Here is a 21,745-nt window from a genome sequence, read left to right as displayed (position 1 = left end):
TAACAACTTTTTGATAAGTATACACTACGGACTGAACTAATAGTTTATTTGTACATACAATGTACTTAAATACCGCCAATTCAACTTGATTCAAGCAAAAGAAAAACAATTTCAACTTAAAAATGTCGTTCTCGGCCGAGTCGTTAAAAAATTCAAAATGAAATTTCGACTTTAAGATAAAAACCTATTAGCGTACTTATCTCTAGATTTGTCAACGCTCCATAATAAAGGTGTTCTGCAGAGGGAATCGTCTTTAAAAAAACTTAAAATTTGTTGTACTGCAAATATAACAAGAAAGGTATTTAGCAGAAGTTTGTATATTCTTGCAGTTATAATTATTTAAATAAATTATTTATAATTATTTTATTTAAAAATAATTATTTAAAAATACAAAAAAAGATATTCCCAATAGTATAAGATAATATGTCAAAAAACACCGAAGCTATGATTTGTTTCATATTATTTTTCCACCAATTTTCCGATCGTTCCTATGGCAGCTATATGATATAGTCGTCCGATTTTGATACAATTTAATTCGAAATTCAAAACTAATTAAAAAATGTTAGTTCCAAGCGTAGGAGGTTATATGTTCAAAAACACCAAAGATATAATTTTTTAAAAATTTTTTTATCGATTATTCCTTTGGGAGCTATGAGATATAGTTGATCGATCAGGCTGGTTCCGACTTATATACTACCTGCAAAAGAAAGAAGACTTTTGGGAAAGTTTCAGCCCGATAGCTTTAAAACTGAGAGACTTGTTTGCGTAGAAACGGACGGACAGACGGACAGACGGACAGACGGACATGGCTAGATCGACTCGTCTAGTGATGCTGATCAAGAATATATATACTTTATGGGGTCGGAAACGTCTCCTTCACTGCGTTGCAAACTTCTGACTGAAATCATTATACCCTCTGCAAGGGTATAAAAACACCGAAGCTATAATTTGTTTCATATTATTTTCACACCAATTTTACGATCGTTCCTATGGCAGCTATATGATATAGTCGTCCGATTTTGATAAAATTAAATTCGAAATTCAGAACTGATTAAAAAATCTTATTTCCAAGCGTAGGAGGTTATATGTTAAAAAACACCGAAGCTACAATTTGTTTCATATTATTTTCCTACCAATTTTCCGATCGTTCCTATGGCAGCTATATGATATAGTCGTCCGATTTTGACAAAATTAAATTCGAAATTCAGAACTAATTAAAAAATGTTATTTCCAAGCGTTGGAGGTTATATGTTGAAAAACACTGAAGCTATAATTTGTTTCATATTATTTTTCCAAAAATTTTCCGATCGTTCCCTTGGCAGCTATATGATATAGTCGTCCGATTTCGATAAAATTTAATTCAAAATTCAAAACTAATTAAAAAATGTTATTTCCAAGCTTAGGAGGTTATATGCTAAAAAAAAACACCAAAGATATAATTTTTTTAAATTTTTTTCTGTCCGATTATTCCAATGGGAGCTATAAGACTTTTGGGAAAGTTTCAGCCCGATAGCTTTAAAACTGAGAGACTAGTTTGCGTAGAAACGGACGGACAAACGAACAGACGGCATATGTATTTTCTTAAGCATGAGTATGAACTTTTTTTCTGATAAAAACTATTTAATACTTTAGTCTCTTTATAAATTAAAATAATATAAAATAATAATAAAGTATTCATAAAGCAGATTCGGTTAAAAATGTCAGATTAATATTATAAATAAATGATTAAGGGAACGAAAAGACAATAGAAATGACCTAAAACTTTTTTTAGTCAACTAAATCCATAAATATATAAGAAGGCTGATATTTAAGGACATGTATAGGCCTGTTTAGAAACTTTTAGCACATTAATCCTTAAATTAAGGTCAATCCGAAAAGTAAGCATGCCAAACGGCTTTTCGAAATTTAGCTATTTATAGATGTTTTCCCGCCAAGGTAGCTGGTTTTTCCAAAAGTGGTAAACCTAAACATTCTAATATTAATTAATAAAAATCCTGAGAACCTAAAAAATGTTGGGTCAAACTGACAAACAAAATTAAACTTGAATTTTGAAAAGTACCACAAAATCTTGATTTGGGTATAACTTTTAAACAGAGTTTCGGATGTATTTTCGCGTATCGTCGTCGTCAATGTTCCTTAATTTTTTCCTGTATACTTTCACTGATCTTTTTTCCAAACCAATTGCAACTTTTAAAGTCTTGGTATGCAACCCTTTTAGTTTTTGCGATAGTCCAATTTTGTGCAGTGATAGATGGGATAGGACAGGCCTATGTTAAATTCATCAACACTTTTCATACAAAACAAGTGGTAAAAAGGCGCTTGGTCTGATGATGATGATCTTTTTGCAGTGATTTTCTGCTTAAAGTGCGATAATGGTACTGCAGGTTTCGTATACTGAATCCCTCCTCCCTGATCCCTCCTTTTTTTTAGAAACCAATTTTGTTTTTTTCATGTATTGCTTTTAAAATACAGGACTCGAAAAGATTTTGTAGTCAAAGTTGGAAAATGTAACTACCCCCTATGGGAAAATACTATGTAAAAAAAAGCGAGTTGAGCCCATAACTCCCCCCTAGTGTAAACAGGCATTAACATGTGAAACCTTTAACTTTTTTAAACAACCTACATCATTAACTAATTTTGGTAAATTTTTTTAAAGCCATCCTTGGTGTTTAATGTACTTTACTAAACGGTCACTCTGAGCAGCTGATAAAATTTGTTTTCATTGCAGAAACTTTTAATTGTCTGTTTATTCGCAATTACTTGGGTATAAAATGCTGACTGATCGAGTGCTTGCCACCAAGGAGGCGCTAGTGGTGGCCCTGGGCGACAACTGGGAGCGCTACAGGGCCAATATGAAGAACTGGTTCCGCAGCCGTTGGTCCAAGGAGGAATTCGATGCGGAGTCGCGAAAAATCCTTTCGCCGGACAAACTGCACCTGCACAACCAGTTCCTGCTGGCGCTGCTCAACAAGATCGATGCCTTCTCTCCTGTGGAGAATCCACCGTCTGTGCAAACCAGCAGCAGTGGCAACCGGAGCAAGCGGCGCAAGAGAAGCTCCCGGACCTTCGCTGAGCGTCTGAATTTTGAACTCTGCGAAGTGCTGGACTTTATGGGCGAGGACAACATGCAGATTATCCGGCCACCTCCTGCGGTCGGCGGTTCCTCGGAGCCCATGCAACAGCAGCTCCAGTCACAGCGCTACTGCGCTCAGGAACTCTTCCTGCCCGATGCCGGCTTTATAATGGGACGCTTTCTGATCGGTGCCTGGGAAATCGGACTGGTCTCCGTGGACGACAATGTCGCCGAGTACGTGGCCATGGCAGTGCAGGTCCTGCTCAAGGATCTGCTTTCGGCCATCATCAAGAAGCGAAAGCACTACAAGACCAGCGGCGAAGGAAACTTTTACTACGATGTGGGGGCTCCGCTGCGAGACCCGTCGCTGCGCAACACCGTCACCCGCCAGAAGGTGGACGACACGCCCCTGGAGCTGGACAAGGAGCTAAATACGGCCAACTTCATGCGGCGACAGAACGACGATGTGACCTTCCTCTCCGCCTGTGAAGAAGTGTAAGGATTGCATATTATCATTGACATTAGCTTAGGCTAGCTCTTCTGTCCCATTTGATTTATTCAAATGATTAACTTTTATATTTTATTTTACAGTCTGCCCAGCGAGCCCATTGTGATCACCCTCAAGGACTGCCAGCTTGCCTTCCGGGATCGCAACCTGATCGGTTCCCATGCCGTCTACGCTATCAACATGGAACGACTCAACATGATGATGCATTAGTTTATTAGGTTTAATTAAGTAATATCGGATCTAAGTAGACTTATATACATTATACGCTAGTTTTGGATCAGCAAAGTTCCCGTGGCGGTGGTTTGAAAGGCAAGGCACCTTGTAGGAACTGATCCGCCTTGAAGGCTTCGATTTCTTGTTCGTTGAGATCTTCAAGGCGACTGTAAACAGAGGATTGAACTTCGTTGGTCATCTGGGCGTGTTGCTGCTGTTGCACCATTTGCTGTTGTTGCATCATCTGCTGCTGCTGTTGCTGTTGCATTTGCAACTGTTGCTGTTGTTGTTGCTGCTGCTGCTGTTGTTGTTGCTGCTGCTGTTGTTGTTGCTGCTGCTGATGTTGCTGTTGCATTTGTTGCTGTTGGTTTGAGAAACCGGAGGCTGCTGCCTGAGCAAATAATCCGGAAGGAGGTGGCTGCTGCTGCTGTGCCGCCTGGCCAAAGGGGTTAGCCGCTTGGCCGAAGATCCCTGCCGGCTGAGCTTGGTGCTGCTGTTGGAAGCCACCGAAAGGATTGGGATTCACTGGCTGAGCTTGCGCCTGGACTTGTGCCTGGCCGAAAATATTGCCCCCTTGGAAGGCTTGAGCTGCAGGCTGTTGTGGCTGCTGCTGGGGTTGGCCAAAGACACTTGTTGCACCTGCTGCCACAGCTCCTCCGCCTAAAAAGCTGTTTCCTTGATTCGCATTCCCCATGGCACCACCAAACATACTGTTTGCGTTGTTTACTTGGCTTGTGGCATTACCGAAGATGTTTCCGGCACTCAACGTGGGCTTCGCAAAGATGGACGCAGATGGATTCGACGCCGGAGCAGCTGCAGCAAAGGGATTACTGGGCTGCTGCGGAGCTGCCGACACATTTTCGCCCTCCGGCGCATCGTGGATCTTGATCATCATTTCCAGAACCTGGGGTGACATCTGCAGCATGGTCTTCATCTTATTGGTGGCGTCCAGGACCTCGCGGTTGAACTGCTGCGCGAATTGATCGAATTGGTTCTGACGCTTTGCCTCGTAGCACAGGTATCGGACCTCCTCGAAGGACTGGTCCTCGATGAAGTTGGGGAAATTGGCCTTGTCCTTAAAGGGTCCATAGGCAGAGAAAGGCCACATCTTGCCATTCAAGCTGGATTCCATGTCGGCTTTGAGAAATTGCCTGAAAAGTAATAGGAATTAGGATTTCATGTTAATAGTGGTTCAACCTCCATTTGCTCACTTGACATCGAAGTGTTCATTGTGGCATTTTGTCCCATAGCGACAAGCACCTTGCTGAAAGAACCGGCACACGACCATGTTTAAATAGATTTATATATCTTTTTAAAAATTGTGAATTTAATACACTTTCATCTGATTACTATCCGCTTCAAAAACAACAAATGAAATGTGCCATTAAAATACCAGAAGCTGGTATTAAATATTTTCAAGTTCAGAACAGCTGCTTTGCTAATGCCATAAGCAACATATAACTATTTCATATGATTAAATAGTCAAAACCATTTTATTTATTTGGTGTATAATAGATATTTTATAAAATAAATAAGTTTTTCCACGTTTATGTGATTATGGTGTTATTTAAGTATATTTTCGAGTCCTTCGGTATATTTTATCCCGCCTAGCGTGGTCCTACTGATTGTGAAATCCGCGTTGTTAACGAATTTTAACACAAGCATAATTAGGATTCCATCACAATGCAAAAAGTGTTGGGACGAATCCAGGCGCAGGTTCTGCGGTCGCGGGCCACAAATGCAGTGACTACACTGGTCAGGCACGAAGCCACCTCCTCCGCGACAGCCGCAAAACCGGCCGCCACATCGAAAGGTAAGCGGGTCCTCAAAAGAGCTCCATAATCAATAACCAATCTGGAATGCCAACAGAATTCCGGGAGAGGCAGGTGCGTTTCAACATCAAAAACGAACAGACCGAGGGAAGACCACTGTACCTGGATGCCCAGGCCACAACGCCGATGGATCCACGTGTGCTGGACGCCATGCTCCCCTTCCTGACGAACTACTACGGGAATCCCCACTCCCGCACCCACGCCTACGGCTGGGAGACGGAAACTGCTGTGGAGAAGGCTCGCGAGCAGGTGGCAACCTTGATTGGCGCCGACCCCAAGGAGATCATCTTCACATCCGGCGCCACCGAGTCAAATAATATATCTGTGAAAGGGGTGGCCCGGTTCTACGGCACCAAGAAGCGGCATGTGATCACCACCCAGACGGAGCACAAGTGCGTTCTAGACTCGTGCCGGGCTCTGGAGAACGAGGGTTTCAAAGTCACCTACCTGCCTGTGCTGGCCAACGGCCTTATCGACCTCCAGGAGCTGGAGAAGACCATCACGCCGGAGACCTCGCTGGTGTCCATCATGACGGTGAACAATGAGATTGGCGTGAGACAGCCCATCGATGAGATCGGCAAGTTGTGCCGCTCCCGCAAAGTATTCTTCCACACGGACGCCGCCCAGGCGGTGGGCAAGATCCCGCTGGACGTGAACGCCATGAACATTGATCTTATGTCCATATCGGGCCACAAGATCTACGGGCCGAAGGGTGTGGGCGCCCTTTATGTGCGGCGTAGGCCTAGGGTTCGTCTGGAGCCCATTCAAAGCGGCGGCGGACAGGAGCGTGGCTTGAGGAGCGGAACTGTTCCAGCACCGCTGGCCGTGGGATTGGGAGCTGCTGCAGAACTGGCCATGCAGGAGATGGACTACGACAAGAAGTGGGTGGACTTTCTCTCCAATCGCCTGCTGGAGAGGATTACGAGTGCCTTGCCGCATGTCATCAGAAATGGTGATGCCACAGCCACATACAATGGCTGCCTGAATTTGTCGTTTGCTTACGTCGAGGGCGAATCCCTACTGATGGCCCTCAAGGACGTGGCCCTGAGCAGTGGATCTGCCTGCACCTCCGCCTCCCTGGAGCCCTCCTACGTGCTGCGCGCAATTGGCACCGACGAGGACCTGGCCCACAGCTCCATTCGATTCGGCATCGGCCGCTTCACCACAATGGAGGAGGTGGACTACACCGCAGACAAGTGCATCAAACATGTGGAGCGTCTGCGCGAAATGTCGCCGCTGTGGGAGATGGTCCAGGAGGGCATCGACCTAAAGACCATCCAGTGGTCGCAGCACTAATAAATAATATGTAAGCCGTTACTGTTACACCACACTTTAAAAGCGATGGAAAAATAAATTAGTTGGAAGAGTATCTAGGTTTATTTGTACACAAAACCACTTAAAACTAAGCTTTGTCCGAACGAATGTGCTTGTGTAAGAGGTGAGGCAAGAGAGACCCCAAAAAGCAAAAACGGCTCCAAAGTGCGACGGCCAAAGATATGCAAATGATGCAATAATTTGCATTCGCCGCTGGTCAAGGTTCAGTTGGCCTTCTTTTTGGGTGCTCCGCTTGCACCGCCGCCGAGGATCTTGCGACGCTGGGCGAACATGTGCAGGTACAGCTGAGGGAAGATGGGGATGTAGCCCAGCATGACGATCCACAGGAACCCGAAGTAGGAGAAGGTGGCGTTCCACTGGTTGGGCATAACCACGCTCCACACGCTGTTTTCACGGGCGTAGCTCTGGGCCCACCAGAAGCAGAGCAGCTCCCCGGTCACGCCAATGGGATACAGGGCAATGAAGGTGGTGTACCGCAGGAACACCACGAAATGGGGCACCACCTTGACGATGTTCAGGGCGTAGTATCCATATCGGATGATCTCTGTGATGGCCCAGGCCAGCAGGGCGATGGGCAGACCGGGCGACACTTTCCCTGTCGGCGTGGCCATCACTACACCAACCACCACCATCATGCGGCTGAACACCTGGAAGCCGGTGACCACCGGATTGGACTTGACCAGACCAAAGGACGCATTGAGGATCTCGACGAAGGCGGCATTCTGGAAGATGATCACGGCCAGCCGCGTGTACTCCCACAGCGTGACCTTTGCCCGGAACTCGGGTCCCTGCAGCAAGTAGTAGTTAACCAGCTGCCAAAGGATGTAACTCCATCCGACCACCTGCCCGGCGTTGTAGGCGAACAGGTAGAGCTTGGTGACCGCCGACGGCTCCTTGGACGCGGGTTTGCTGGACTTGACTGCCTTTGCTGACATTTTGGAGCTGCGTGAACTTTCACCTCGACGGTCGCCTCTGGTTAACTAATCAGTCGTTAAACTTATCGCTCTGTCGCGCGATAATTCCGAAGTCGCTTTCACCTGATTGATTCAGTATGACCGCAGTGCGGGCAACGAAATAATCCCCAATGCTCTGGGAAAATGAATATGAAACCGACTTTTCTATACCCTCGCCTCATTACGAAATATTTTTCTTTCCATTAGTTTTATATTGATATCCACACTAAAATAATATAACAATTTTTTATAGTTAAATTGACATTTGAGTTAAGTTATAATCATATTTTGGATATACTAATATAACAAACTGAGTTTCAAACATCTGACTATATCTAATATGAAAGGGTATTGTAACCAGATGTGGTCCCACAACAGATCAAATTTAATTGTATTGTTCATTGTCAGACAGGTGGTTCCTCATTCAAGGCCCCTGGGTACAAAGGTAATACCCTTTACTCGTGATCATTACCCTAAGATTACACAAAAAACAAGAGAAACGCTACAGTCGACGGCCTCGACTATCAGATACGTTTTACTTAACTAACAAAAAGCGCCACCTATCGGCTGTTTACGAGATTTCACTAACATCACATAACGTGAAACCTAGGTGTCGCTAGTGAAATTTCGTAAGCAGCCGATTTCCTGTATGTCAATATAGCCCAAGTTGAATTCCCTGCGCAGGCAGGAAATCAAAATAGTATGTTTAACTAAATGAGAAAAGTAAGTGTCCATAAATAACTCACATTTAAATAAGTAATTATAAAAATAAGATAAGGTAAATAATAATAAATGGTAATAAAAAATGAAATAAAGGGAACAACAATTTTAATTGTTGAATACAATTTTTTGGACATTTTAAACTTTAATGGTTAAACTGTTTTTAGGCATAAGCTGTTTTTTATAGGTTGAGGCAGTGTTCACTATTTAATAGTTGATTTTACACCCAGAAAAATTTAGAACCAACACTTTTAGAAGGAACTTTTTTAAAAATGTTCCGAGACTTACTTGAAAATTTTAGAACAAACGTTCTTAGAGACATTTTGTACAGAAAGGTCCCGAGTTCGAATCCTCGCCGCCGCTGCTTTTGACTTTATTTTAACTTAAAAGTTCTTACAAGATTTTTTATATTTGATTTCTTTTTGTATTTACGTTTTAAAATAGTTAAAAAAATATATTTTAAAAGAAACAAATTGGCATACTAGCCCTTTGGGCGAGAGTACTTGTGCTTGGTTAAGTCAGCGGTCTTTTAAAAGCGTCCGTAAATTTAAAACATGTTCAACTGCTCAAATATGTTAATTTGAAGTTTAATGAGAAATGTTGAGTAAAAGTAGTTTAAAAACGTTCTTTAATTAAGAGTTTTTCGTTCTTAAAACCATCTTGTGACGCACCCATGTCGATTCTTTGGATCAAGAACGTTCGTTCTAAAATCTATAATTTCGGTCTTGAATTATTCGTGCTTGATTTGAAATTTTCGTTCTTGGATGGATCAAACTCGCTTTTATCAAACTTTCGATATCGTTCGTAATTGATCTGACATCGAAACCCCGACTTTTTCCCTGAGTGTATGTAGTTTTTTTTGTGTGTATACAGAAGAGTCGAAAGGTTGGGTTAGTTTAACGTATACAAGTTCGCTGTAAGTCCAAACATATTTTTAACGCTGTTGAAATGCACACCTATACCGATAATTAGAGGTGTTTATTCCCAGGTAGGTTGAAATGTATTTTGTAATTTCACCTGGGTGCGGTTTTACATAGGTATAGAAAAGTAAACAAAACAAAACTACGAAATGCCATACCATCCCATTAAACCCCACCCACTTTGAATTTTGATCAAAATTTTCCATAATCCACCCCACTGTTGGCGGCAGCTGATGTTTCTCGGCGAGCGACACCCGGTTTGTGCGATGAGCCAGCGAGCCAGCTGCTGCTGCTGGTCGCCTGGTGGAAACCGAACCGAAAACCGAACGTGTCTGAAAAAGTCCGCCACCACCACGGGCCGGTGCACGTCCCCACCTGCCAGATCGCGTGTGTGGGGCGATTTCGTTCCCCAGCCGTAGAGTGGAGCGAATCGCTTGTCGCCGTTGTCGAATTTCGTTGTGAATCGCAATCGGAATTGGAACTTTTGTTCCGAAAGCAGCGCCGGCACGTGCTGTTTGTTGTTTGTATGTGGGCGGAGGCCCGCAACCACGCCTACCGTGCGAATTAATTTGCTGCCGGTGCTGCCGTTGCTGCCCATTTAACGCAAATTACTAACTACTCCCCTAAAAGCCGACGCCTTATCAACATGCCCGCCTTATCAGCAGTCGCTGCCCCGGACTCGTCGGACGGGCGGAGCGGCAATTCCGACAGAGCAGCGCCCACAAAGGCCGATTGGACAAAATTGGAAAAACGAGAACCCCGCCAAAAGTGAATTCCCTCTTTTTCACCAGGCGCCCAGAACGAGCAGGCCGGCGATATGGCTGGGAATTCGAGCAGAGCGGCGTTCGCCTGGGTGCGAGCGGGACGACGATAGTGTCGCGATGGCAGGGGTTTTCAATGTGACTGGTCGCCGGTGTGTGCGTGTGTGTGTGTGAGCGAAGAAATTGCCAAAGCTGACAAATTGCGGCAGTTTAAGGCCAAAACTAGTGATTACCGAGTAGCTCTTTAAGCTGAGCAAACACTTGAGCTGCTCTCTCTCTCTCTCTCTGTCGCTCTGGACTTCCTCTTTTATTTCCCTGGAAAAGGGCAATCGAATCAAAGTGGCTGCTTCAGCGAGTGGCTAACAGGGGGCGCCACCTGGCGTGTGGCCCAGGGCAAAAGGCAGGGAAAACCCAATGCTACACGCCCACAAATGCGAGCCCTGCGCCCCTCTTGCCGTCTCGCTCTCTTCCCCGCCACTGCTCCACTGCTCCACTCTGTGCAACACTGTTGGCGGCGAAGAAGAAGCAGGGGCAGCAACATTGTTTGTTTGAACCGCAATTTCTAATGCAAACAGTCGCCCCTGCAATCGCAATCGCTCGAACATTTTGCTCAATTTTGAGCAGTCATTTTGTTTGCTCACATCACAGGCCAACAGAAAACGGAAAATTGCCCCCAAACGCTGGCGGGTCTGCCGGTTCTACGACTATGAACTACTGTATGGCATGGTATGTGGGTATTCGGCGTTCGCGATAAGATGGCGCTGGCCTAGGAACTGCATGATGGCGGCGGACCATGTAGAGCGCCGTCGCCGTCGGCGGAAGTTGCGGGCGCCCACTCCGGCCGGACATTTTGTTTTGTGCCCGTCATTTTGCTTATTGCACAAATTTCTACTGGGCCCGCAGCAAAGTCGGCAGCACTCGCGCCCCACTGAGCGCCAAAGCCGAAAACTATCGCCTAACACCGCCGATTAGCTAACAGCCAAAAGGCAAAGAAGCGGACTGAAAGCGTCCATTATTGTGGGCGTTCAACGTTTTCCCACATGAATCATAACAGGCAAGCAGCATTTGCCGCACGCAAACAGCGACGTCGCCCCATCTCAAATCGGGGGAAAAAAAAACCAACTACTTGCCTTGCGTGTGTGAGTGCCCCCGGGAAAAAGAAGAAGCATCTGCGGGGAGGGGAAACCAGTTTGTGTGCTGGCGCAGCTCCAAGAGTCCGCCGGCGATTCTGCCTTGAACGGCAAGTTGGCCAGATGGCCAGCGTGTGGTGGTCAGCTTTTGATGTTTGCCTTGGCTTTTTTTGCGGCCAGCAACCCTACTGCTCCCATCGGGAGCTGCTTAACAGGCGCACATTAAGTGGGCATTAAATTAGCAGCCACTTTATTTCATTTGGGGGAATAGTTTTGTTCATAACTTATTAGTTTTCCTTTGTATTTATCATCTAATTGTTTTAAGAACTCTTAAACCCCTTTTTTTAGTACTTTAGTTTCCATAGCAACCATATGCCTTGATGATAAAATAAGATTGTAATAGATTTCTAATTAGTTTTAATATTTTTGCTTTTAATGGACGCTATATTTTACATTTCTCCTCAAAAATTACTTATAGGTCATACATTTTCATAATATAACATTTTATTGCACTTTAGTTTCCATAGCAACCATATGCTTTGATGAAATAAGATTGTAATAGATTTCTAATCATTTTTAATATTGTTTTAAAAACTCTTAAAACTCCTTTTTTACTTATTAATTTTCACAATATACATAGCTGTCTTTAGTACTTTAGTTGCTATAGCAACCTTATGTTTTGAAGATAAAATAAGATTGCAATAGATATCTAATCATTTTCAATATTGTTTACTCTTAACTCTTAAAACTCTGGTTTTAATAACTCATTTTCATAATATAACATTTTTTGATGATAAAATAAGATTGTAATAGATATCTATGAATATATTTGTAATATTTTTGTTTTGCGTGGACGGCATATCGGAAATTTTCCCACCAACATTATTATTTATAGATCATCAATATCTGACTAGCCGGTAGCCCCCAACCTCACCTTGAACTTCACTGTGAGCCATGAGAAAGGCCTTGAACCAAATACGCTCCAGGCAAAGGGCCAGTTCAAGTGACCGTGGCACTGGCGACGCTCTAAATTACTTCATGCCTGGCCTTTTTGGACGAGTGCCAAGTTGAGTCGACGGCGTGGAGAAGCCCCACTTGCCCACTTCCCCACTTTTCCACTTTCCTAGAGAACCCCCCATCGGCCAGCCCCATTCCCCCTCAGAGAGCCACTGGCCAGTCGACGGGCAGACCACGCCCTGGCCGAACACAAATGGGAACTGGGGGAGCATCGAGTGGATGTGATTTGCGCCGCCGACGGCGATGACGCCAATGCCGGGGCGGCGGCCACCTGCTCTGCGATCGTGCGCGCCTGTTACCGAAACTGGATTTTGGGGCCTGACTGACCGCACTATCGAGTGCCGGGACGGACAAGCGAGGCGTTGACACTTGCCGATGTACCAATCAACCATCGAACCACGAGCCACCGCCACCGAACCGAGCTGAACTGAACCCGAAACCGCACCATTGCACCACCGACCGTAGACGGCCACACCCACTGGGGTGGTTGGCTGACTGTGGTTAGCTATTGTAGCGGCAATTAGCGAATAACCTTAACCTTAGCTTCCAAAAAAGCTCAAATCAAAACCTGTGCTATGAGGCGCCCAAAAGCGTTTAGCTGGTGGCCGGGCCACCCGAAATACAGCGTTGGGGAAAATCCGGCGAGAGTTCATTTAACCCGCCACGCATCGAGTGAATATTTCCGCCTCTACCCACCCGAAGCAACTCGGGGAACTTGTTTCGGCGCATCTCAATGCCACTTGGAGATTATACACGAGCTGCTTATGTCATCGACACCGTCGCGCAGAAACCCCCTGCCCCACAAGCGGTTTGCCAAAATTCGCTTTGACCTACTGATTGCCGAAAAAGTTTGCGAAATTTCGCAACATTTGCAAAATCCTTGAGTTTCAAGGTGCGTCCTTCACTTGGCAATGGGAACGGCCCCGAAATTACGGTCAAGGCGAGAGCTCAAGCAGCCGAAGGTTAATATTAGCGGGCGAGGCTAAACGAGAACGAGAATGAGAATGCCAGAGCGAGAGCGCCTGTGTGTGTCAGCAGACATCTCGCTCTAGCGGTGCGCTACGCATTAGGGCCTATTGGTGATGATAAGGGGAAATTACTCAGAACCCAAGGATTTGGTAAAGGAAATAGCTACCAAAATAATATAAAATAAAATAATAATTGAAACCAAGAACAGAGAGCATTTTTAAAAGTTACTTAAGGAATACTCAAATATTTACATATACGGTCACAATAATATATAGGGTTATTTATTTATTCTCAGGTTAAATGGCAATTGACAAACTAGGTATAAGCTACATATGTTTTTTTTTATTTCTGCCAAATCTACTGGGGCCTTAAGCTACGTTTATTATATACATAATAATTTACATTTTTACATTTAGACTGTGTCTAGGTTTTAAATAACATGGTATATATAGGGTTATTTTTCACTTTTTCGTGTAGAAATGATACTTCATACATAAATATAAATTTCTATCTATCTGAAAAAAGATTTTGAAAAGCCAGGGCACTCCTGAAAAATTAAGAAATCCAATTTTAAAAATACAAGCCAGGAGAAGGGTGCACTATGTACCGCCTACGCCCGCACGGTTCTCAATACTCGAGCGGCACAAACACACTCACTCTTTCACAATGAACTCGAATTCCGCCTCGCAACAAAGGCGGAGCGAATCAAGTGTGGCCCGTGGTTGTTGCTCCTTGTTTTTGTTGCCTGTTTGCCCGTGGGTTTTTTGAGTTGCCATGTTGTTTCTGCTGTCGATGTTGTGTTCTTGTCGTTATGTGTACGATATTTTCTGGCCGCCTAATGAAAATGTTGCTGTTTTTGTTTTTTGTTGTTGATATAATAAAACACCGTCAGCGTTGTGCAAACACTACGCCAGCCAAGCCGCAAGTACAGAAACGGAAACGGCAGAAATCGCGCGAGGCGAAGCGACGCGTCGCGACGCGTTTTTTGCCGTCGCTGTCAGTCGTGAAGGTGGGTCATTGTGAAATGACAGCGCCGAACCAACCAGGCGCGCAGAGTGTGCGAGCAGGACGCTCTCTTTCCGGTCTCGGGAGCGAGACAGCTACAGCAGCCGAGGGTGGATTGTGCACCGTAGTGCCGTCCCTGTCTGGCCCCCGTCTGCGCGTGCTGGGCGCCGGTGCGCTTTTATGCATCTGAAAGAAACAGGTCGAAGCCTGCCAAAACCCGCGGAAACGGAGATTAATGTGAATGTCGCTGCTCGAGGCGAATGCCGAAATCCGCCTGCTGGCTCTTCCTGGGCCCCGGTGCCTCGATGTCGGAAAATGTCGTGCAAGTGTTCGCTCGCACCCGCTTTTGTGGCTGCAAGCACCAGAAAGAGACGTTACATTTCGAATTTCGCTTGCCTCCGCCCGGTCGTCGTACAGTAAAGCGAGCAATTCGAATCGTGCAATCGCATGTGAAACGGAGCAACGTTGCGACTTCTACCCGCCCTTTTCTCTCTCTATGTGAGTTTAATGAACTAAAGTGGGTTCAAGCTCACGCAATAAGAGACAAATATATTACGTCAAATACAAATATATGTACAATGTACGTTTTACATCCATACATCAGATATCATTCATAAATACACATATTTATATTTTAAGGAATGGCTGCAAATGAGGTACACATACATAGAAATAAAAATTACCAAAAATGTATTTAAAAAAACTTAATTTATTAATTACTTAATGGAACTAACTTTTATTACCTTTCAGTAAATTGAAAAGTAAGAAAACTTGTCGTTGCATATAGTAGATTTTGAATTTCAGGCAGCGAGCACTGCTTGGATAATTTTTTTATTTTTATGAAAAATTTGGGCAGTTTAAACTAGACTAGACTGCAAGAGCTTTAATTATTATTATAGTTACTTTATATTTCGCCTGTCGAGTTACACAGATGAAAAATGTGATTTTTAGACGAATGTCAGTCGTCTGTGCATAAGAGGTGGAGTAAAAAGTATTTAATGACGTTTTTCCCCATCAATGTTTCCCAAAAAAGATTTTAAAAAGGGTATTCCTTAAAGTACCATTCAGCTGTAATCTGCCTCCGAGATACGAATGGCTTAGCTTTTATTAATCCCTGTCAGTGTTTGCAATTACTACTCCGTAGCAGCGAGATGAATACAAATACTGCTATGCTATTTCTATCGCTCCCTTTTTGACGAGAGCCGTAGCAGAGCCATAGCAGGACAACGAGAAAGTATGTGCTCTGCTCTGGTAGCAGTTTTGTCGCTTGAGAAACTGTAGCAATAGCGGTAGCAGAAAATAAAGTTCTGTGCTCTGCGTAGCAGTAACGGTAGCAAAAAAATTGGTAGCGAGATGAGAGCAGAGCACATGCTATTTTTTCATGTGCTACGGCTCTCGCTTGTGTTTTTTTTTTTTTATTTTCTGCACCTTTCTTATGCACCGATTTTCTTTTACTCGTCACTTTGTTGTTTAAAGAAAATAATTTGGCACTTTTGAGTTTTGATTGACTGCGTAAACATGATACCGGCAAAAAAAAGTATCAACATTTTAAAATATTACGAGGAGATAGATTCCGACCACGTTAAATGCAAAACATGTTTCCGAGTTATAAAAAACGACCGTGTTTTTAATTTAAAGAAACATTTACAATTGCATGACATCCGACCTGAGCAGCAAGAAAATGATTCTGGTTGCATGCAGACCAAAAAAAACCGTGGAACCTCAAGTAATTAAAGTTAAAATCAATAAAAAAAATTTAATACATTGGTCTTGTCGGAATCTATCTCCTTGTAATATTTTAAAATGTTGATACTTTTCTTTGCCGGTATCATGTTTACGCAGTCAATCAAAACTCAAAAGTGCCAAATTATTTTCTTTAAACAACAAAGTGACGAGTAAAAGAAAATCGGTGCATAAGAAAGGTGCAGAAAATAAAAAAAAAAAAAACACAAGCGAGAGCCGTAGCACATGAAAAAATAGCATGTGCTCTGCTCTCATCTCGCTACCAATTTTTTTGCTACCGTTACTGCTATGCAGAGCACAGAACTTTATTTTCTGCTACCGCTATTGCTACAGTTTCTCAAGCGACAAAACTGCTACCAGAGCAGAGCACATACTTTCTCGTTGTCCTGCTATGGCTCTGCTACGGCTCTCGTCAAAAAGGGAGCGATAGCAATAGCAAAACGAAATACTACGAGAGTAGCGTAGCTTTTCAAACGCTGATCCCTGTTACCTTGAACACGATTTTCTTAAAACGGTGACGTGATAGAGAGTTTCTAAGTTTGGGGTCGTAAATTATTCCTGTAGGTAAATTGGTAGGAGCAGGAAAAAAAAATTGTACGATAGATACGCGAGATGCAACCGCCTATTTGATTATGCTGTGATGAGCAACTGCTGTTCATTTCTTCTATTATCGGATGGCGAAGGTGGATGTGCTCTGAAGGAAGGACCCTTTTAATAAAAATCATCAAAAAACATACAACTCGTTAAAAATACTTGAAAAATTAATCTAAAAATAATTATGTTATGTTAATTATGTTATGTAATTATGTTTTTAAGTAACAATCCGTTTTATGTTTAAGCATGAAATCGAACTCCCTTACCTCTTCAAGAAGCGATTAAGCACAAGCAACAACCAACAACTGACGATCGCACCTTCAAAATACAAAAGTTCTGATTTTACATTTTTTAACTAAAATGTATTACGCTAGGCACTGAAATAAATTGTTTTTCAGCTCATTCAAGGTCTTAGTACCGAAAACTGAAGAAAACTGAAAAACCTTTGGATCGGTGTATTACTTGTTTCGATCGGACTATCGTTGCAGAATTTTTCAGATCAATTTTGCGGCTATACACGAGCACACTTCCGGTGCGATTCGTCACTACGTGGATGCTGACCACTGTAGTATTAATTTTATAACTTCTTTACCCAAACCGGGAAACCAAACTTTATACTAGTGTTATTGTACATTGTATTGAGCATAAAAATTAAAACTCGCAAAAATAAAAAAAAACATTTTTTTAAAACCAAAAGGATTTACCACACAGATAAAAATAGTATGAAATCAAGAAAAATGGTATTAAAATAAGATGGTTTGTTAAAAAAAATCAGTGAAGACCGAATGTTAATAAAATAATGTAATAATGTATTGAAGTTTTTAATTTAAGAGTACTTTATAAAGCTTATAAAATTAAATAATACAATAATGTATTTTATATTTTTATTTTTAATTTTAATGTTATTTGCTGACTAACTTACATACATACTTACACTAAGAAATACTTTTTAAAAAATCATATCGTTTTCTCCTGAGATTGACCTTACGACTGCAAGCTTATAAGGCAAACACACTAACCGCTAGCCCAGCTAGCCTTCTTAAAAGAGGATTATTAAAAAGGCTGTGAAAATAAAAATATTGGCACACTCTCGGTTTGTGGGGACGAACGCTGGTCTGGGCGCTCCTAAGCAAATATTTAAAATCAAAACTGCAACCCCTTAACCCACTGGGCCGCGCTGCAGCTCGAACTTGATTTAATGTTAGGCACACCTTTTAATTAATTCTTAAATTTAGATCGGCTTTTTTGCCTCAGTGCATGTCTATTTTCTGGGTTCAGACGTAAAAATTAACAATTGCCTTTACATTTCCTTTTCGCTGACGTACACATTCGTAATTTGAGCACCGCAAAAATGTCTTAAGTTGAGGATAAGGCGTTGGGATTATCCTTCTAAGGTATGCACACGCACCCCAAGGTCAAATTGCCACCTCTTAATCCGCCTTAATTAGATTCTTTGGCTAGCTATAAAAGCATTTTGACGGCACTTGCCCCAGGCCATAGGTGACACAAGTCAAGGGCCAGCATGTTGGGCTCCAAAGGAAACTGAATACTGGAGCGGATCAAGCAGGATGCACCTCAACGACCCAAGTGGGCCTCAGGCCTTTGTGAACGATAGCGCTGGAGATGGTGGAGTTTTTCCCATGGGACATGGATATCCGGTGGAGTACCAACACCTGGTGCACTCCCATTGGCGGGGATTCAGAGAAGCGCCCATCTATTACCATGCTGGGTTCTACATGGCCTTTGTCGTCATGATGCTATCAAATCTTTTTGGAAATGGATTGGTCATCTGGATATTCTCTACGTAAGAAAATAATTTTTAATAAAATGATTATGTTGTGAGCCCTGTCTTGTTGTAGATCGAAGTCCCTGCGAACTCCCTCCAACCTGTTGATTCTTAACCTGGCTATTTTCGATCTGTTCATGTGCACCAATATGCCCCATTATCTCCTCAACGCCACAGTTGGCTATATAGTGGGCGGAGATCTGGGCTGCGATATATACGCTTTGAACGGAGGCATCTCCGGGATGGGGGCTTCCATAACGAATGCCTTTATTGCATTTGATCGGTACAAGACGATTTCCAACCCAATTGACGGACGATTGAGCTATGGACAAATCGTCCTGTTGATAATCTTCACCTGGTTTTGGGCCACGCCGTTTTCGGTACTGCCATTGTTTCAGATCTGGGGACGTTTTCGGCCGGGTAAGTAGATATATAGTTTATAAAAGTAATAAAATAGTTGTTGAGTAGCAACTATTTTAATTGAGCTATTTTAATTTAATCTATATTTCTGATTTATTTAATATTTAAGAGGGCTTCCTGACCACCTGCTCCTTTGACTACCTGACCAACACGGATGATAACCGGCTGTTTGTGCGCACGATCTTCGTGTGGTCCTATGTGATTCCGATGACCATGATCCTGGTGTCCTACTACAAGCTATTCAATCACGTACGCGTTCACGAGAAGATGCTGGCGGAGCAGGCCAAAAAGATGAACGTCAAGTCCCTGTCGGCTAATGCAAATGCGGATAGCATGAGTGTGGAGCTCCGGATTGCCAAGGCGGCCCTAATCATTTACATGCTGTTCATCGTGGCCTGGACTCCTTATTCGGTGGTGGCGCTCATCGGATGCTTTGGCGAGCAGCAGCTCATCACGCCCTTCGTCTCGATGCTACCCTGTCTGGCCTGCAAGTCGGTGTCATGTCTGGATCCCTGGGTCTATGCCACCAGCCATCCCAAGTACCGCCTGGAGCTGGAGCGCCGCCTGCCTTGGCTGGGCATCCGCGAGAAACAGGCCACATCTAGCGCATCCGGCGGCCAGGAGAGTGTGGCCAGCGTCAGCGGCGATACATTGGCTCTAAGTGTGCAAAACTAATGGGACTACCGGATAAACGATCTGAAACCATGAGGAAATTTATTTAGTTAATTAGTTCTAAGGCGCAATGAACTGAAAGAGTTCCAAAAAATACAAACCAAAAAAAGATGGCATTCAAAAAATTACCAAATAGTTTATTTTTAAAGAAGTTTTGGGGAAATTCGTAAGGGAGTGTAGGGTAAGGTGACAAATGAATTTTTTTGTGGTATTTGTATACACAATATCCTTGTTTGTTTCTTTTCTACAGCCGATAACCAAAAAACAATTTTATTTTTGTGGAATCTTGTGTACTAGAAATTGAACAACTGAATTTGTTCAAGTTTAACCCAGAACTGAAGTAGATATTTTTTTTAAGTGTACAGTTAAATTTGTATTCCATTATTGTACATTTTCATTTTTTCTAGAAGAAAAAAACTTTCATATCTATGTACATAGTGTATATATATTAGTTACCCTACAACTTTTAGAAGTGAAAAAAGTATTGGTTTACGCCAAGAGCTGTAGGATTTGACTTTGCTGGAATTTAACCATCGAACTTTTACAGAAATATGGTCAATAAATGTCAGCAACTTTCTGCATTTAAACCTTTGAAAAATATTTCTTTTTGGAAAAGTGACATTAAAAAAACGAGTCGTTCGTCACTATACCCTCCACTTCACTAATATTTCAGGAAGAATGTTCAAGTAGGTTTATTGTTAAAAAAAATATTTATAGTTGGTCGTGCTCTTAAAATAATGTTTACCAAGTAAACACTTACAATTAAAAAAGTTAATTTAAGGTTTTCTCTTATTATTTGTACTTTTAAACACCTTTATTTTCACTGGTGTTAAATCAGAAAGAATGTTTAGATTCATTGCTACGAGCACCATTGTATCGAGATCCATTTAATTTAAACATATTCCCCTGTTATTCCCGCCAAATAAAAGCGGAGTGGGCTTTACTCCCCCTATTCTGGAGTCCTGCGTTCGGGGTTTTCCCAAAGGCCCCCCTTTTCCAATCGAAAATACCCTCGTTCGACCGCCTCATAGAGCGCACGCTCGGCAATCGGGAACAGAAACAGAACCATTAAGCGAAAGCGGCGGCAACGGCAACGGCGATTTCAATAGGTGGCAGTCCAGCCGGCCAGTCCAACCACCGGCGAGGTTGAAGAAGTTGTGCGTCTTTGTTGCTTGCACAATCCAACCAATCCGAAAACGAAAAGCGGCGTTTCAATTCAGCGAATGTTCCACACGGTACCAGGTGAACAGAGGCGCCAGCAACGGTTTACAACATTTGAACGCGCCCGTTGAAAGCGTGATTGGCTGGCCGAGTGGGAGTGGTGGGGCCATGGGCCATCGAATCCGGGTTCCGGAGCGAGGAGCATGGCAACAATGTTGCAGTTGTTCCCGCTCCACGGGGGCGATACGGGGAACCCCGGGTCCCCGCCGATATAGACAGGCCGCAATGGTGCGAGCGAGTGGCGCAAAGTGGGGCTTCTTCTTGCTCTTTAAGAAACAACAAACATTTTTACTAGGTCTCCAGCAGATTTAGCAGCATGCCGCGTGGCTAGCGAGCGATTAGATTTCCAATGGAAACTCAATAGAAACGCTGTTAGAAGTGGTGCTCGCAGGTGCGAGCGAGACGAGCGTAGAGAGTGCGGGATTAGAGAGATGGACAGATGTGCATTCAGCATCTGAATGGTTATGGATGTGGGATGTGGGATGGGATGGTTACTATGGGTACTACGGGTAATATCCCCCGGATAATCCAATTTGCGCGATGAATTCAAGTGCTGTCGCCTCGCAGCGATTCGAATCGTTTGCTTTTCTGCGTCCGGACTTTTCTGGTGTGTCGTTTTCGACATTCCTCTTATTGTGCGCCCGCCCGACTTGTTGCATGTAATAATAATAATAACGAACGAAACGGTATCGTAGCTGTTTAGTGGATGATTAAACTGAATTTAATCGTTTGCGAACAGGCGCTCAGCGCCGGCGAGGCGGTCGGTCGGCCATTATTGTCGCTGCGTTTCTCGCACTGAAATCCATACGAGTTTAAATTGCCCCTGAATGGGCGGCACTCTACGGTTGTCTCGCTCCCACACTCGTTCGGCGA

At 43.4% G+C, this 21,745-nt stretch overlaps 5 protein-coding genes across 5 annotated transcripts; 3 read left to right on the top strand and 2 right to left on the bottom strand.

Moving 5' to 3' along the window:
- Positions 1–2,701: 2,701 nt before the first annotated feature.
- LOC119546406 (transcriptional adapter 1-like) lies at positions 2,702–3,867 on the top strand. Its single transcript, XM_037852663.1, has 2 exons — positions 2,702–3,568; positions 3,665–3,867. Exons 1-2 carry the CDS (start codon positions 2,772–2,774, stop codon positions 3,789–3,791), a joined length of 924 nt encoding a protein of 307 aa, XP_037708591.1. The 5' UTR covers positions 2,702–2,771; the 3' UTR covers positions 3,792–3,867.
- LOC119546405 (putative uncharacterized protein DDB_G0271606) lies at positions 3,781–5,152 on the bottom strand. The gene is made up of 2 exons (XM_037852662.1): positions 5,006–5,152; positions 3,781–4,945 (listed from the first exon to the last, which is right to left on the bottom strand). Exons 1-2 carry the CDS (start codon positions 5,080–5,082, stop codon positions 3,859–3,861), a joined length of 1,164 nt encoding a protein of 387 aa, XP_037708590.1. The 5' UTR covers positions 5,083–5,152; the 3' UTR covers positions 3,781–3,858.
- Positions 5,153–5,398: 246 nt separating this feature from the next.
- LOC119546403 (cysteine desulfurase, mitochondrial) lies at positions 5,399–6,995 on the top strand. The gene is made up of 2 exons (XM_037852661.1): positions 5,399–5,607; positions 5,664–6,995. Exons 1-2 carry the CDS (start codon positions 5,478–5,480, stop codon positions 6,920–6,922), a joined length of 1,389 nt encoding a protein of 462 aa, XP_037708589.1. The 5' UTR covers positions 5,399–5,477; the 3' UTR covers positions 6,923–6,995.
- LOC119546407 (very-long-chain (3R)-3-hydroxyacyl-CoA dehydratase hpo-8) lies at positions 6,981–8,008 on the bottom strand. The gene has a single exon (XM_037852664.1). It carries the CDS (start codon positions 7,894–7,896, stop codon positions 7,165–7,167), a length of 732 nt encoding a protein of 243 aa, XP_037708592.1. The 5' UTR covers positions 7,897–8,008; the 3' UTR covers positions 6,981–7,164.
- Positions 8,009–18,262: 10,254 nt separating this feature from the next.
- LOC119546467 (opsin Rh5) lies at positions 18,263–19,779 on the top strand. The gene is made up of 3 exons (XM_037852749.1): positions 18,263–18,577; positions 18,633–18,979; positions 19,089–19,779. Exons 1-3 carry the CDS (start codon positions 18,342–18,344, stop codon positions 19,652–19,654), a joined length of 1,149 nt encoding a protein of 382 aa, XP_037708677.1. The 5' UTR covers positions 18,263–18,341; the 3' UTR covers positions 19,655–19,779.
- The last annotated feature ends 1,966 nt before the right edge of the window (positions 19,780–21,745 follow it).

This window comes from Drosophila subpulchrella, chromosome 2L (assembly GCF_014743375.2).
Source record: "Drosophila subpulchrella strain 33 F10 #4 breed RU33 chromosome 2L, RU_Dsub_v1.1 Primary Assembly, whole genome shotgun sequence".
Taxonomy (NCBI): Eukaryota; Metazoa; Arthropoda; class Insecta; order Diptera; family Drosophilidae; genus Drosophila; species Drosophila subpulchrella.
This window is presented reverse-complemented; position numbering and strand designations above follow the sequence as displayed.